This window comes from Emydura macquarii, unplaced genomic scaffold (assembly GCF_026122565.2).
Source record: "Emydura macquarii macquarii isolate MOO-44397 ecotype Brisbane River unplaced genomic scaffold, CSIRO-AGI_Emac_v2 contig_2531, whole genome shotgun sequence".
NCBI lineage: Eukaryota > Metazoa > Chordata > Testudines > Chelidae > Emydura > Emydura macquarii.
In genome coordinates this window covers 9322172-9340452 of record NW_027132668.1, presented here as the reverse complement: position 1 = coordinate 9340452, position 18281 = coordinate 9322172, and the positions used below count along the sequence as shown (strand labels likewise).

The window sequence follows — 18281 nt, the reverse complement described above, 5'->3', positions numbered from 1 at the left end:
TGGTAAAATTTTATCCTGGATTCTACAAGCCACCCGAAGAATGGCATGTGCTAAAACGTCTTGTGGCATTCTCGCAATATGTCCCATAAGTGTAAGATGCCATCTGCAAACAGTGCAGTTGTCTGCAGACCGAAGTGTCTGTAAACATCTGCATTACATATGAAGTCATTCCACTTTATGCCCAATATATGATGATGGCATTTTGTGTGGAAAGCCTCCAGCTTTGCCCAGCCTGAGCACCACAGTACCCATGTTTCACAACTGTACAACAGTATGGAGAAGATACAACTTGAATAGATCCTGAACTTAGTTGTCATGCCAAGATGATATTGATTCTATATTCGTTATGAACGACCCATGGCTGACCTTGTGATGCCAATCCAGTGGAGTACCTCTGTGTAAGAGTTGGAGGAACTGGTGAATATAGAGCCCAAATAACAAACAACAACAAAACAACAGCAAAAAACAAACAACAAACTCCTTCAACAGTTTCATTGTTCAAAGAGATTGGAGTCGTGGGTGAACCTGATCCTAGATTTTGAAGCTTTGTCTTTGACCATGAAATATGGAGGCCAACCTTAGCTGACTCCTCCTCCATTTGCTGGGGTGCCTCGCATAACCTGTCAGAGCTCGCAGCCCTGTCTGACACCAGATGCTGATTTAAAAGATGCCAACATCGGATTCCCGAGATCTACGCAGGCAATGGTTCCATTATGCACTCACTATTCAAGTCCAGCAGAGTGGTGGGACACCTATGTCCGTAAGACCTTCCATAGCGTGACTCAGTCAGATGAATCAAATACAGCCTTAAAATAGACATATGCTACGTGCAGGAGCTTCTTGAACTCATGGTGCCAACACCTAATGCCATTCCAAATCTGTACCACTGGATCCACCTGTGCATAGAAGCCCCTCTTGCTCTCCTACTGGACTCTGCTATACTATTCTTAAGGACCTAATGGCTTATACTGACCTGGAGTTGCTGCTGCTCTCAGATCTGGTAATCTCCAGATTACCTATGCAGTTGGTATGCCACTTGCCAGTCCCTTTCACCAGCCATGTCATCCAGCGGCCAGCACCAGCAATGCACCACTCATCAATACCATCTAGCAGCAATGGCATCTCAAGGCATGTATTACAAATTGCTCCAGCTATGGACACTGAGGACTCATAATCTTTTGGTGAGATTGCAAAGGAGGGTGATGCACTGGCCATTCCAATGGTCTCAAGCCATGACAGTAGCCCGACAGGGGTTCCAGAGTCTCATGGGTGCCCTGTCAGCCCCCCCACAAGTCATACTATTGGGCCCAGGACCAGAGGCACTCTCACATGAGGACTACCTCTATGCCCATACAACCCTACATTCTGGACCTATTAGAGTGCTTGAGATCCTTACAATAGGCCTTCTGGCTCCAGGAGATTGGAGCAGGAATATAGTCAGAGATCACCTCAAACAAGAGCCTCAGCTCTCTCAGGAGTGCTATGAGGAGTAACAGCCCAACCATCCAGTATTGCCCGAACCATCTGTGGCTCTCTCTTGTTCATCTCCTGATGAAGCAGTGGCGCCGGCTCCCCGCTTTGCCACCTAATGATTATGCCTCCTAAGGAGGCTCATGGAGGCTTTTACAGATTCCTCTGGAGGCAGTTCAAGACTTTATTCATAAGCTTCTGGTATCCTCCAGACTACAAGCCCTGTCTAGGTGGCACTTCCAATCAACAAGGCCATACTTGAATTGGTCGCGGCTGTTTGGCACACTCCAGCAGCCTACGCCCCAACTCTGAAAAGGATGGTTTTTACTGGCTGTTACAGATCACAATAGTCTACACCAGCTTTGGTCCGCCTCTTCTGAAAAGAATGCAAAAATAACTGGACTCCTCAGGAGAAAGATTTTCTCTTCCGCCAGCTTACTGTTTTTGATAGCAAATTACCATGCTTTAATTTTGAAATAAGACTTTATTAATTATAATAAGCTGTCTGAGTTCTCTAGCATACTTTCTCATGAGCTCAGGCCATAGTTTCAGGCTATCCTGGATCAGAGGAAGCTCATAGCCTGGTTGTCCCTCCAGGCATCACTATATGCAGCCAATACCACTTCCCACTCCATGACGACTTTGATAATTCTGAGGTGGGCTTCTTGGCTTCCTTCCTTGCGGTTCCCTAAGGATGTCCATGCAACAGTGGATGATCTCCTCTTCTGTTCAGCCAAAAAAAATGATGAATCATTGCACTTACTCAGAGATTTCTGGACTATCCTCCAATCCCTAGGGATTTTACACCTCGACTCCTTGGAGGAAATACTCTAAACCATCTCCTTACAGACAGTGTCAGACTCCCCAGCCCTTTTTCTGTCAATGGGCTTATGAGCCACCCAGGAATGGCTGTCATTGCTTATGAGCCACCCCTGCTATTGCTTCCTCCTCACCAGCAACCACTTGCCAAGAAGTCATTTTGATAGGCTGGTGGCTCTCGATGGCCCCATCTCCATGCAGCTGGATTCTCCCACCCACTGTGGTGGCTGCCTGTTCTGCTTCTTCCCAGTGTGGCTACATATCAGAAAAGATGGGTACATGATAGAATTTATTTCTGTCCCTACACCGGACAATCTTGTCCATCCCCCTTCAAGGACCCCTCTTCTGAGAGTTTACTCAAACAGGAGATAAGCTCCTGTCTTCAGCTACAAGCTGTAGAGCCCAAGCCTCCTCAGCACAAGGGGAAGGGTTTCTATTTGAGGTATTTCCTCATTCCCAAGAAGAAAGACAGATGGAGACCCATCCTAGATCTCAGACTACTGAATGTCTTCATAGCCTCCCTCAACAAAGGTGACTTGTTTGCAGTTCTCTATTTGAAAGCAGCATATTTTCATATAGACATTCACCCTTTCCACAGGAAGCTTTTGTGCTTTACGGTGGGCCTAGATCATTACCAGTACAGAGTCCTTCCTTTCAGTCTCTTGAGAGCCCCAAAGGTATTCATAAAGGTACGCTCTGTGGTAGCAACATACCTGCATTGCCAGGGCAGCCCAGTGTTTCCTTATCTTGATGACTGACTGCTCGCAGGGTAATCATCTCAGGAAGTCCAGTGGACAGTACATCCCCTCCACAGTCTCATGCAAGCCTTAGGGCTTCAAGTAAACCTAGAAAAATCCACTGTAATCCCCATGTTGATGATAGAATTCATTAGAGTGCCTCTGGACTTCAGCCAAAGCTTGCTTACCTTGGGACAGGCTCCTCATGATGAGAGACCTTGTTCCCCAGCTCTAACTGAGCCCCTAGATGACAGCTTGTCTCTGAGTGAGCCTTCTCAGCCACGTGTGCAGCTGCACATATGCAACACCGTTAGCCAGGCTTCTCCTTTATTGCTTTCAGGCATGGCTCTGCACGGTATAAGTGAGTTGTGAACCATCGGATTGTTCTGTCTTCTCTCACCGGGTGGGAAAAGGAGAAAGCCCCCTCTATACACCAAGAAACTAATCACATACACCTTCCTTCTGTATGGGGAGCACATCTGGATAACCAAGTGGCAAACAGGAACCACATCTACCATAACTTCAAGTAGTTCATGAGGCTTGCGGAAGGTTTCTGCCTTTCCCACATTTCCTCTCTGCTCTGGTCACGTTGTGCAACTTGACCACAGTATTCTACGTAAACAAGTGCAGGGGGTAGCGAGATCTGATGCTGTTTGCACAGAGGCAGGCAGACTCTGGAATCGGTGCCTCTGACATCAGATCACCCTCTCAGCAGTGCGCCTCCCAGAATAATGAACACCTTAGCAGATAGTCTCAGCAGACGTTTCCACAGGGAGCACTACTGGGAACTTCGCAGCTCAGTGGTACAGAACATCTACCGGGATGGGGGGGCATATTCACCATCATGGGACTTCTTTGCACTCCAGGTAAACAAGAAGTATCCAGCCTATTGCTCTCATACTGCCCAAGGGCACAGTTCCAGAGGGGATTGATTTCTAGTTCAGTAGTCAGAGCCACTATTGTATTCTTTCCCTCTCATCTCCTTCTTACCTTGAGTCTTGAACAAGCTTAAGCAGTACAAATCGACAGTGATTCCGGTGGCAGCTAGATGGCTGAAGCAGTTTTGATTCACCAGCATCATCCAGATGTCCATGTGTCCATGCATCTGATTGCACCGTTGCTAAACCTCCTGACTTTGGATGAAGGCAGAACCATCCATCCCAGCCTGATATCCATCTACCTCACAGTTTGGTATTTGGAACATCATTGAGCATGGAAATGTTGTGGTCAGAGGCAGATCAGTTCATCATCAAAACAGCGGAATGGCTTCCACAAGAAAATACTGTGGTGCCAAGTGGAAGAGATTCTCCGTCTGCTGCAGCATCAGGTACCTCCACTGGACTCTGGAATCTCTTCCATCTTGAAATATCTTCTCTCCCTGAAGTCACAAGGACTATCCATTAGTTTGTTGTGCATGCATCTGGCAGTGATCAATGATTTCCATCCTTTGACAGATAACTGCTTGATATCGACCCACCCTACAATTGTGAGGTTTTTCTGAAAGGTCTTCCCTCTAGTATCAGCGCCAACTCCTAACTGAGACCTACTTCTGTCAGCACTTATGAATCTTCCATTCAAGCCCTTGGCTTCCTGTCCCTTTCCCATCTTTCTATAAAAGGAGTCTTCTTAATGAGAATGACTTCTGCTTGAGGGGCTTGTGATGCTTATGTCAGATGCCCTACATGTTCATAGGGATAAAGTGTCCCTGAGGCTACATCCCAAGTTCATCACAAAGGTTTCCTCTGAATTCCACCTGAATCAGACCATACATCTACAGTGTTCTATACGAAACCTCATGTCACTAGAGAAGACAGAAAACGTAATTCTTTGGCAGTTCATCGAGCTCTGATCTTCTATCTGTAATGGACAACGCCCTTTAGAAAATTCCTAAGATTATTCGTCTCCTTCACTGAGTGGATGAAATTTTGTCACAAAGGCTGTAGAAATGGATTTTGGGCTGCATTGGCTGTGTTTTAAACAAATGGAAACCCATCCTCCTGAAGGGTGAGGGCTTGTTGGACTACAGTGCATGCAGACTCTGTAGCTTTTCTCCAAGGTGAACCTTCCTAGAAATCTGTAGCGGGGCAACATGGAGCTCACTACACACCTTTACTGGGCATTATGCAATGGTCCAGGCTAACACAGCAGGTTTATCCTTTGACTCAGCAGTCCTGTATTCTGTCGTGCAGCATGGGTCCTCGCACCCTCCTCAATGAGTGCTGTTTATGAGTTACCTACAGTGAATACTGCTAGTGGCCAGTGTTTGAAGAAGCAAAAATAGGTGAATACTTGCAGAATTTCAGATTGTATATATACTTATTTACACTGGAAACCTGATTCTAAGAGTTAGTCATCCAATCAGCCAATAGAAACATACCACGTGGCCTATATATCCCATCAAAAGAGCTCAAATGTTGAATACTGAATACTTAAATGAGCTACAGACCAAAAATTATTTTCAGAAGTTGTTGAATCATCTTAATTCAGTATTAAATAAACATGAGAAAATGGCATTCTGCTTGCAGACCTTTTGCAGTCAGAAAAAGAAGTGTAATTTGTTGACTGTATTATTGACTATAAATTACTTGCCCAGTTTGTTTAAAACCTTTCATAAAGTGCTGTCATGGCAAGAAGAGACAGGTCCTCAGTTTCACATGTCAAGATGGATTCTCTACTAGCATCATGCTGGTGTCTTGGTGCAATGCTGTCTCAGACAGAAGTTCCATTAATAGTACTGAATTATCAACTCCACTAAGTATGGAACAGAGGTGGAGATATGTGTTCCTAGTAGCTCTCAAATCCACAGATGGTCCAAGTCCTCTCTTGGTGAATTTGCATTGTAATGTATTTACATGCGCTATCCACAGTTTGTGCAGATTTCAAATTAACTAATGATATAAGAACAGAAGTTGTTCTTAGCACAAAAAGCTATGTAATTTAGTTATTCTTTTTTCCATGATGTATGTTTCAATTTACTGGTTTATCATCTGGTTGCCTGTTTGAATTATGCATATTATATAATATATATATATAAAATAAAACATCTTTGTTAGTTTGTTTTTAAAAAAAGGAAAGAAAACCATGTTATGACTTTTCTAGGGAAAACTGCCAATGACAGGAATGACCATCACAAAGCTAGAAGACAGTGAAAATCACAAAAATGCATTTGAAATAGCAGGTAATGTCCATGAGCATTTCTATTGATTTATTTTGGTTTATCATAGAAATGTAGGGCTGGAAGGGACTTCAGGAGGTCATCTAGTCCTTCCATCCACCAACACTGAGGCAAGATTAAGTATAGCTAAATCATCCATGTTCATCTAACCTATTCTTTAAAACCTCCAATGACAGGAATTCCACAGCTTTCCTAGGTTTAAAAAAAAAAAAAGACTGCTCATCCCAGGCTCTGGGTGCCCTTGACATTTAGTTTATTTTGTATAATTTTAATTCCACTGTTTTTTCCTAGTATTTGAGTACCCCAAACAGTAGATTTTATATTAAACATAAGCCATTTCATAGGCCCCTGTCTCTGTCAACACAATTTTCTAGACCTTAACAAATCTTCCTCCTCCGCTTTTAAAGCAAGGAAGAAAAGACAAGTCTTGCAGCCTGTCTCTAACACTCAGCAAATTCAGGCTACTATTTTGGACCAAGAAAGGAAGAACATTCTAGAGGGTCTCCTACAGAACACTCTACCAGAAGCAAACTCCCATCCCAAAAGGGTCTCAGTTCAGGTTTCTCCACTGGTGGTTTGTCATGAGGAGAGAGGCAGTTGCTAAGGTAGATTCCTGGCCATTTATTGTTTTATAGGTCAACACCAATACCTTACGATTGCCCCAGAAACCAAAAGGATCTAGTTCAGGGTACTGAACACAGGCTTAATGTGCTCACGGAAAAATCATACTGCATAGCAAGTGGGCTGCTGTGCTGAATGCTTCACCTGCTTCAGTTTCTGGTTAGGTTTAAAATGTAGCCTCAAGTAGATTGCATTGAAATAATCTAATCTCCAGGGGATGAAGGTGTCATGATAGTCACAAGGTCCACAGCCGAAAGAATGGTTACAACCTCTTGACTATATGAAGAGAGAGAAGAAGCCAAACCTAGTTATTGCTGCCACCAATTGCTGCTTTCAGAGGCAGCTGAAAATCTAACCTCACATATCTTGATTGCAAACCAGAACAACCAACCACCACCCACCCATCCACACACAGTCTCGCTCACTCTCTCTTCAACCAGCGGCACTGACATTGTCCTCATAACACGCTCCAGTTGCTTCCCCCAAGTGACCAACTTTTAACCTCAGTTTTATTATCTAGATTAAGTGTCAGGCAGTCAGACTGGATCAATGCCTCTGCTCTCCCTTAAACATTGAGTAGTGCAATCAACTGTTCTGGCCAGGTCAGATGAAATAGAACCACTAAGCTGTGTCATCCGCATGTTGAAAATGCAGCAACCCATGTCTCCTCACTAACTGTGTGCCTTAATCTTGTGGTTCTTCAGTGGAAGAAAATCTATAACTGTATAGAGATTAGGAGAAACTGTCAGGTTAGATGCTGTATGCAGAGTTGTAGCCATTTTGGTTCCAGGATATTAGAGAGACAAGGTAGGTGAGGTAATATTATTTTATTAGATGCTCTTTCTTGTTTGCTTGCTTGCTTGTTTTTGGTGGAAGGGCCTCATCTGTGTTTCTCAGAGACCAGGATGACTTTAATTGATAGAGATTAGTTTCTTTGCATAAACTGTCCTTAGTTGAGATTGCAAAATGGCCTGTTTCTGCAAGGACAGACATCTGAAGAAAAATCTATCACGGTGAGGAAAGGGGTTGAAATATATCATTCCTTTGGATAGAAATTACACTTTTAAATCTTTGTTCAGCCCTTAGGTGCTACAGGGATTGAGTGCATGACAAAAACATAGATTACTTCAAAGATTACTATTTAAATGTTTCTAAATAGTAAAATAAAGTTGTTTTTAAGAGTTTCTAAATCTTGTGCTTTTTCTAGGAAATATGATTGAGCGGATATTGGTATCATGTAACAACCAACAAGATTTGCATGAATGGGTGGATCATCTGCAGAAGCAAACCAAAGTTACAACTGTTGGGAATCCCACTATTAAACCTCATTCTGTGCCATCTCACACTGTAAGAAATACCTTAGTCATATGGGCTGAAACAAACAAGCATTTGCTTGAATTGTTAGGAGAAAAATGACCTGGATTATAAATTTTATACAACTATTTAAATCATTCTAATTTTTTTTCACCATGAGTAACAGGAACCACCAAATGCTTTAATTGATCCAATTTCTTGTTTACCCAATTTGTTTTATATATTTTCAAATTAGAAGAATTAGAGGAAAGGTTTGATCACTTATGCACAGATACAAAATATATTAATGTAACTTAACAGTTTGGCTTCAACAGATAAACAAGGAAACCCCCAGGAAATTCATGGTTAAAGCTGAGACTCCGTCTTTAACTTTTTCTCATTATGCCTGAATATGGCATCTGATATTTTCCTTTAAGTGTTCTTAGAATAATGGTTATCTTGCATCACCTTGGCAAAGCAGGTTAAGATAGGTTCAGAAACATTTTTCATCAGAACATTTTTTTCTGACTAAAAATGCTTCCTTTTCAAAATGTTGTTTTTGATGAAAGAGTTGATTTTGACTAACATTTCTGCAGGACAAAGAAACTCCTAAATGAAAAAATGTCAGTTTGGGAAAACCTTAGTTTTGGGAAATTCCAAGATTTTGTTTTGGGGAATTCTGAAGTATTATTTTCAACTTTAATTTATTTTATAGCTTTTTCATTTAGATATATTTTTACATTGTTTCATAACATGTCAGTCAAAGTTGTGCACAATATACATTATTATTTTTGACATGTCATAAGATGACATTCTATTTTTATTTTAAATTTTATTTTAACTATTATATTTCATGTATTTTATTTGTTTCAAATTGTTTCATTACAATACAGAGGAGACACTGGGTCCTAGAAAAGAAGATAAAATGTTTCAATCTTTACTAAATAGCAGCTGCCCATAATGATTTTAAAAATAAAAAACTATATAAAATAATAAAATATTGAATTATTATGCTATATTATGGTGTCAGTAATAGTACTAGTGCACATGTTAATATAAAATTAATGGGGAAAATGGAGAAAACATTAACAAAATTTGTAACAAAATTCTGAAACGAAAATTTTCTGAAACTGATTTGTGGGCAATTTAGAAAATATTTGATTTTGTTCTGATTTGGATCAAAAACTATTTTCCAAATGTCCCTCCAAACAAGAAGTTTTGAGTTTCAATCTGCTCTACAAGTAACTTTGTGGCATTTCTATATTTGAGTGAGTTAAGCTAAACTGGTTTTTTGAGCTCGCTTTTTAAATGTTTAATGTGAGAGGGGTGGGAGCAAATTGCTCAGAGCTGTTGTGGTTCAATGCATAATGTTTCTGTGATAGACAATAAGTTTCTTGAAAGAAATTATGTTCTGTTGTGTCAATAATTATTATTCAGCTTTTAAAACTGTGCTGGTTGGTGCTGTAATAAATAGAAATGTTAAGTAACCAGTGTAAATGATTTTGTCTAACCAGTGTAAATGTTAAGTAACCAGTGTAAATGGTTTCGACAATTACTTTTTAATCTTATAGAATAGTACAATATCATTTTCTCACCCCTTCTCTTTGTATGTTTGGCAGCTTCCTTCTCATCCAGTAACACCATCCAGCAAACATTCAGACAGCAAACCAATACCACTGACTCCTGCATACCACACGCTTCCACATCCTTCACATCATGGGACTCCACATACCACTATAAACTGGGGACCTCTGGAACCTCCTAAAACTCCGAAACCTTGGAGTTTGAGCTGTTTACGACCTGCACCTCCACTACGGCCTTCAGCAGCTCTCTGTTATAAAGAGGTGAGGTGCTGGAAACCAGAAATGTTACTGTAGAAGTACAGGACTATACGAAGAAGTGTAACTCAGTTATTTTCGTATCATGATCTTCTATAGTTCTTTATGTGTGTTTATATATGTATGTTTTAACTTAATTTAAACTAATACTGAAACAGTGGTAATTGATTAGTGCCCACTTGTATTCATCATCATCAACTGTTTGGGGCAGATGGAGTGATAATCATCTGCATTCATGCATCCGTATCTGAGCCATGAAGATTTTCTCCTAGTTTTTTTTTCTACTTCCCTTATACTTAGAAGTATAACAGGATACAGAGAACTATCATCCTTCAGGTCAAATAGGGTTAGAGAAACATCTTTTGCAATGAGGCAATGCCGTTTTAAAATTGATCAGTCAGTGTCATTAGTGAGCGAAGTGCGACATTCTCTCGGTACCCCCCAGAGATTAGTGTGTTGCCTCTGCTTGCTGGTGAATGGAGAAAGAGTCCAGAATCAGCAATCTACCCTGTATTTCCTATTGTGTATGGAAATATGGAGTCTCAAATAATTTTGAACATTTACAGTTATGATTAATTTCATTTCTGAATATTAAACTGTTGTTTATATGCACTTAGTAAAACTTTTTAATTTAATCCTAGAAGTTATAGTATATGACTTTTTGTGATCAGGTGAAACTCATTTGACATCATCTTCAAATTACATCAATTATGATGACATGTAATGATTCTTTGTTCTCCATTAAACCTCACCCCTCATTCTTTAATGTGGCAGATTTTGAGCTGTACTGTAAAAGAAATACAAAATTATTTTTATTCATCCATAAAAGGATGGCAGTGGTAGACTGACTTGTTATTAAATTCTGCCTTTTTGTAAAAATGAAGACTATTTAAAATGTTTGGTTTATGTAGAATTTGGTGGTGCATGTAATTTGATGACAGAGGTAGCTGTGTGTAGTAAATTTAAGCAAGAGATTCTATTAATAACTTGCTGTGAGACTATGGGCAACTCATAGCCACTTTGTGTCTCTATTTACAAGCTGTAAAATGGGGGAAATAGAGTTTACCCACTTTGGTAAAGCATGTTGGGATCCTCTGATGGAGTGCACTATAAAAGGGCAAAGTAGTAGGCATATGGCAGAGACGTAGTATACTTTATTCAGAGGCAATATTGAATTTTTGTAGAAAAGCTTGTTTCATACATTGTCATGATTCTAATTTAATATTAAGAACCAATTCCCAAAGGAGTGTGCACAGTTATTCCTGCAAATATCTTTAGTGCGTGTGCTGAAGATAAGTTTTTATGGGCAGAAATTTGAATTTTTTGCAGGCACACAAATTGTGCTCTCTGTTAAAATTGGGGTCAATCTTTTGACAAACATTGTCACTTATTAAACACTTTTTAGCCAAAGAAAACAAAAGGAATGTGGGGAGAGAGATGGCCTTTAATTTGAAGGCTAAACATTTTGGTTTGATTACTACATTAACTTATTCAACTAGTGCATGTCCATCTTTTAAGTTAAATATAAGTGTGGTAAAATTTCACTCATCTTTACAGTGCTTAGTATATGACTGAATGTTTGAACCTATCTTCATCCCCATTGGTCTTTGTCCTGCTCATTCATCTTTTCACTTTCTTGTTCTACACATTTATAGAGGATGTCCTGTATTCTGAAGGTAAGGGGTTAGACCAGTATATATTTTGTATCCCTATACATTAGCATGACTCACTGTAGAGCAGAAGTGTTATTTCTCTGTCACTGTATTCTTTTGCTGTAGATCTCTCCTTTCAAAGCTGTAACAAGCGCTTTTCAAATTTTGATTTAAAGAAATACATGTGTATTATCTACCAACCTTCCCTCTTAGGGTTTTTTTAATTTGCTTCTAAATAAGATGGGGCTACCTCTCAAAAGTAAAGAAAAATACTTTATATTTGTGTTCTGCTTTCCATTGTTCCCTTCACTCTTCACATTCACAGCAGCATTGCTGTGTATTTCTGTTCATAGAATCAAAAGAATAACATGCAAATAGCCAATGGGGTGGGGAGGAATAGGTGGATTCAAGTAAATCTGAAATATGCCAAAAAGAATATCAGCTAGCAAAATTTTGCTATGGTTTTATAAGATTTCTATAGTTAACAGCTACTTGAACACAAGCTAGAATATCAGTATTTGGAATCTTTTTGAAAAAGAAGCTTTACTTTTTCTTTTCACCCAGGATCTCAGTAAAAGCCCTAAAACCATGAAAAAGCTGCTTCCCAAGCGCAAGCCTGAACGGAAGCCATCAGACGAAGAGTTTGCCCTGAGAAAAAGTAAGTAAGACTGAATAAACATCTGGGTATTCACAAGATGCTAATGTATAAAAAGAAAGTTGCAGAGGAATGGATGGTATTTTAATTTTTTTCAATGAAAATAGCCATTTTCTCTGGGTACTAATACTTCCAGTTGGCTGTTATACTAATTGGCAACAAGCAAAAATAACAGGAGTGGCTTGTACTGAAATGATCTCTATTGGAAAATCATTTCTTAACTCTCTGGTACCTTTATGAAATGACTGAAAGTACTGTAAATTTGAGTACACTAACTTTTGGTCTGAGAAGAGCAATTTAGAGTTTAAAAATAGTATTCTACTTTTCCACAATATTATTAAGTATGTAGACTATTGAATTGATTGTTTTCAAAGTTCCCATCGAGTTGGGGATTTGAAAGCAGATACCTCTAGGTGCTGGTACTGAGACTGATATCTTTCAGGGTAGGTCATTTTTTAGGTCTAACAACTGGACCAGTATTTCCTTAGAAACAAGGTGTTTTCTGTATGTCATTTATTTTGTGACAGAGGGCAGTGAAAATTCTGGACTATCCTGTTTCATAGGCTGTAAGACAAAGTTAGAGAGGTTTTGAAGAGGAAGAAGAGGGGTTTAAAGAAGAAGAAATACCATAAAGAACAAAAGCTTAGGCAAGTATAGGTAGAGGGAACATTGGCAGCACAATAAAAGTGTGGAGAGTAGGAAGGATGAAAGAAAAGACGTGTTAATAGGTGTGTTATCCAGGAAGAAAAGCAATCTTTATTCTAGTCTTCATTCTAGTTCTGTCTGTTTAGTGTGTACTAATATACCCTGATTCACATGGATAAGTAACATTTGTGATAACAAGGTTCTGTGTGGTGCTTAAAATAATTAAGCCATTTAGATTGATCTAGTTCATGTACTCAAAACCACATTTGCTTTCCTCAATTTTTGCCTGCTTCTGTATCCTTAAATTGTGGGCTTTTTAGAGCAGAGACATGTCTATCCTGCGTGTATGAAGCATGTGAAGCACATAGTGAATGTCATAAAAAATCACTGTACTTTGGGTTGAGAAGGAATTTTTCCCATGATACCACTTGCTAAACTAGAATGGGGGCTTTCTCATCCCCTAGCACATGCTATGGATTTCATATGGCAGGAATTTAGGTTAGGAAAGAGATTTATATGTTGTTTACACATGTGCTGATGGAAACTTTAGTCAAGTAGTATGTGGAGAGCTGACTTGTCCATATCGAGTTCACGTGCATGACATAGTTGGGCTATGAAGCTTGAACTTTTCTTATTAATGTGACAGCTGCATAAGCAATCATCCCTCTCACTAGAAGCTTGCATATGGATGGAATGAAAGACAGTGGAGAAGACATAAGGCCTCCTCAAGAAAGGACGTAGTTGCCATGCACAGATACAGGGTCTCCAATGAAGAAACTTGTTCCTTCCTTTTTTTGATATAGCTGAAGAGTTCCAGGCTTGAGCTTTTCCAATAAAAGTTGTGGCTTTGGCTTTTTAAACCAGTTACCAATGTGTTGTCTGTCTTCTACATCGTACCAAAACATCTTGTCACTGTCCTTAAAACAGATTGGCCCAATAAAATATTTTAAAAGTCAGTTTTGTTGTTGCATTCTGTGGTGGTTGTAACTGGTTTTAGCATATACACAGCCCTTTAAGCAATCAACATTGTGAGAGTTTGAAGTAGTTTTAGTGTAATTTTACTAAGCAAGTTCAAAGGAACTTGTTGGAAGTCTAGGAAACTAAATACTCTGGCCAACATTTTCAAATTTTAATGGGAACTATGAGAGTGCTTTTGCAATGTGCTTTTGCAATGTTTTGCAAATTTACAAAGTCTCCAACAGGTTATAATATACAATGATATGATCACAATATTTTCTTCCTTTAATGCTATTATTTTCCTTCTGTCTTTTCACTTTCAGAACATAAGAATGGCCATATTGGGTCAGACCAATGGTTCATCTAGCCCAGTGTCCTGTCTTCTGACAGTGGCCAGTGGTGGATGCTGCAGAAAGAATTAATAGAACAGGGAATTTATCAAGTGATCCATCCACTATCATCTAGTCCCAGCTTCTGGCAGTCAGAGGTTTAGGGACCCATCAGTCTTGTTTAACAGTCATTGATGGACCTATCCTCCATGAACTTACCTAATTCTTGTGTTGAACCTAGTTATTTATTTGGTCTTGGCAATGAGTTCCACGGGTTGACTGTTGGGTGGAAAAAGTACTTCTTGGTGATTGTTTTAAACCTGCTGCCTATTAATTTTACTGTGTGACTCTAGGTTCTTGTGTGAGGTGAAGAGCTAAATAAAACTTCCCTATTCACTTTCTCCACACCGTTTATGATTTTATAGACCTCCGTCATCTCCCCCCTTAGTTGTTTCTTTTCTAAACTGAACAGTCACTGTCTTTTTAGTCTCTCTTCATATGGAAGCTGCTAATCATTTTTGTTGCTCTTCTCTGGACCTTTTCTAATTCTAATATATCTTTTTTGAGATGGATTGACCAGAACTACACGCCATATTGCAGGTGTGGGCATTCCATGGATTTATATAATGGCATTATGATATTTTGTGTCTTATTATCTACCCCTTTCCTAATGGTTCCATTTTTGACTGCTGCTGCACGCTGAGCAGGTATTTTCAGAGAACTAACCACAGTGACACCAAGATCTCTTTATTGAGTGGTAACAGGTTATTTAGACCCCATGATTTTGTATGTATAGTTGGGATTATTTTTTCCAGTGTGCATTACTTTGGATTTATCAACATTGACTTTCGTCTGCCATATTGTGGCCCTGTTTTGTGAGATCCCTTTGTAACTCTTCAGTCAGCTTTGGACTTACCTATCGTGAACAGTTTTGTGTCATCTGCAAATTTCGCCACTTCACTGTTCACTCACTTTTTCAGATCATTTATGAGTATGTTGAACAGTACAGATCCTTGGGGGACCCTGCTATTTAACTCTTTCAGTTAAGAAAACTGACCATTTATTACTACCCTTTGTTTCCTACCTTTTAATCAGTTACTTATCCACGAGAGGGCCTTCCATCTTATCCCATGATGGCTTTCTTTGCTTAAGAGCTTTTGGTGTCAAAGGCTTTCTGAAAGTTCAGATACACTACATAAACTGGATCACCCTTGTCCAAATGTTTGTAGACTCCCTCAAAGATTATTCTAATTCTAATAGATTCGTGAGGCTTGATTTCCCTTTACAAAAGCTGTGTTTACTCTTCCCCAACAAACCATGTTCATCTATGTGTCTGATAATTCTCTTCTTTACTATAGTTTCAACCAATTTGCCTGGTACTGAACTTAGGCTTACTAGCCTGTAATTGCCAGGATCACTTCTTGAGCCTTTTTTAAAATCCATGTTACATTAGCTACCTTCCAGTGATCTGGTATGGAGGCTGATTTAAATAATAGGTTACAAAACATAATTAATAGTTCAGCAATTTCATATTTGAGTTCCTTCAGATGTCTTGGATGAATCACAAATGGTCCTGGAACTTATTACTGTTCAGTTTATCAATTTGTTCCAAAACCTCCTCTGTTGACACCTCAGTCTGGGACAGTTCCTCAGTTTTGTCACCTAAATAGAATGGCTCAGGAATAGGAATCTCCCTCACATCCTCTGCAGAGAACACCTATGCAAATAATTAATTCAGCTTCTTCACTAAAGCTTTGTTTTCCGTGAGTGCTCCATTAGTACCCTGATCATCTAGTGGCCCTATTGATTGTGGTTTCCTGCTTCTGATGTACTTCAAAAAATGTTTGCTGTTAGTTTATTTATTTATTTATTTTTGCTAGTTGCTCTTCAAATTCTTTTTTGGCCTTCCGTATTAGACTTTTACATTTACTTGTCAGAGTTTATGCTCCTTTCTATTTTCCTTAGTAGGATTTGACTTCCAGTTTTTAAAGGATACCTTTTTGTATCTAACTGCCTCTTTCACTCAACTGCATAACAGCGGTGGCATTTTGGTCCTCTAACTGGTTTTTGTTTGTTTGTTTTTCTTTTTTGTTATTTGGCGTATAGGTATAGTTTGAGCCACTATTATGGTGTTTTTAAATAGTTTCCATGCAGCTTGCAGGCATTTGACTCTGGTGACTATTCCTTTTAATTTCTGCTTAACTAGACTCCTCATTTTTGTGTGGTTTTCTTTTTGAAGCTAAATGCTATTGTGGTGAGTTTCTTTGTTTTTGTTTTTTTTGGTTTTTTTTTTCATCCCTACAAGGATATTACATTTAATTAATTATGGTCTCTATTACCGAGCAGCTCAGCGATATTCATCTCTTGGACCAGATCCTGTGCTCCAGTTAGGACTAAATCAAGAATGGTCTCTCCCCTTGTGGGTTCCAGGACTAGCTACTCCAAGAAGCAGTCATTAATGGTGTCTAGAAATTTTATCGCTGCATCCCATCATCAGTTGACATTTACCCAGTCACTATGGGGATAGTTTAAATCCCCCATTATTATTGGGTTCCTCTTTGAGTGCTTGTTCATGTCTATTATACTATAGGTGTGTGCACACCTCCGTGCACGGTTACTCGGAACTTTTTCCCCTTAGCAGATCCCTTAGGGCCGACTCCAGCGCCCCCTGGAGCCCCGCACACATACCGTGGTATGAGGTATGCTGGCCCTACGCCCCCTCAGTTCCTCTTTTTGCCTATGACAGTTGCTGAAACTAGCCGTGCTCTCAGCAAGTACTATTCCCCTTGTTTGGACTACTTTGATATTCTAAGTTAGTTTTAGTTAGTTAAGTAGTTGTTAAGTGTTGTTAAGAGTAGTTAGAGATAAGGCAAGTCTCTGCGAGGACTTCGAGTGGCTGGGCCATGCCCTGGTCACCGGGCTTCAAGCCGTGTGCCTCTTGCAGGAAGGCCTTCCTGGTCAGCGACCCCCACAACTGCTGCCTTAAGTACTTGGGAGAAGCCCACAGGAAAGAGAAGTGCAAGATCTGAAGGGCTTTTAAACCGAGAACTCCAAAGGACCAAGAAATCTGGTTGAAAGTCCTGCTGATGGAGGCAGCGCTCTCGCCTGGCGTCCGAGCCGACCCACTCTGCCTTGGTACTGAGCGTGACCTCGGTACAAAGCGCACCGTTGGCACCACCCTTGACTCGGCACTGCGCAACATCGCCGGCACTGAAGAGGAAGAAGCAGCGCGTGGAGCGCAGACACTCCCCTGCGCCAACGGTACAGACACGGTTGAGTACGGAGATGCACCGGACCCGGCCATCGAGACTTCTCCGGTGCCTGCATTTCCGGTCAGGGAGCCTCCCCTGACTCCTGGGAGTGGGAGAACGCCCCTGCCGACACTGTCGACACCGGAAGCTTTTCAGGCAGAAAAAGCCTTGTTGGCCTTGCCTACGCCACCGCCACACCCCCCTCCACCGAGGGAGAAGGGGCCAGTGTCATGGGGAAAACCCACGTTGGGTCCCCCTGAATGGCGGTGGAGATCGCTGGTACGGAGAGGAAGATCTCCCACCGGACTGTCTCTGAGCATAGAGCAGAGCCGCTCCCCCAGTGGTCGCTCCAGGTCGGCGTCGTCAAGCCAACCTACCCTGGCACAGGACGTGGAGTCTCCGTCTTGGCGGCAACATCGCTCCCCGGCACTGGAGGCAATGCACGCCAGGAGGCGGCACCGGTTGAGGTCTGCCATGCGGCTCTCAGACAGCTTCCGTTCCAGATACCCGGCACCGAGGAGTTCGCCTGTACCTAGACGGTGCAGAACCCGGTCACCGTCAGAGGATCTGGCACCGAGGAGTTTGCCCGCACCGAGGCTGCACGGAACCCAGTCGCTGGGGGAAGACCCAGCACGGCAGAGTTCGTGGCGTGGAACCCAGTTGCCGGAGTCCAGCTAGGCACCAAGGAGTTCGGGGCATCACCAACCTTGGTCACCGAAGGTGTCTGCAGGGCCGCAAGGCAAGTGGCAACGGAAATCATCAGTATCGAGATGACTCTCCAGTACTTTTAGCTCTTTGGAGCGCACCCGTGCTCGTCGGCACTGCTCGTGGCGATAGAG

General features: G+C 41.0%; 1 protein-coding gene across 6 annotated transcripts in view; it reads left to right on the top strand.

Annotated features, from left to right (window-relative positions):
* Positions 1-18281, top strand: part of ARHGEF7 (Rho guanine nucleotide exchange factor 7) — a 171933-nt gene that overhangs the window by 120799 nt on the left and 32853 nt on the right. For 4 of the 6 annotated variants that reach the window (XM_067563686.1, XM_067563681.1, XM_067563687.1 and 1 more), the window contains 4 exons: positions 6126-6204; positions 8030-8169; positions 9735-9959; positions 12170-12263. In XM_067563686.1, the coding sequence (XP_067419787.1) occupies positions 6126-6204; positions 8030-8169; positions 9735-9959; positions 12170-12263 (538 nt within the window). Of the gene's footprint in view, positions 1-6125; positions 6205-8029; positions 8170-9734; positions 9960-12169; positions 12264-13551; positions 13843-18281 lie in introns of those variants that run through there. The other 2 variants (XM_067563684.1, XM_067563685.1) reach the window with 2 other exon arrangements.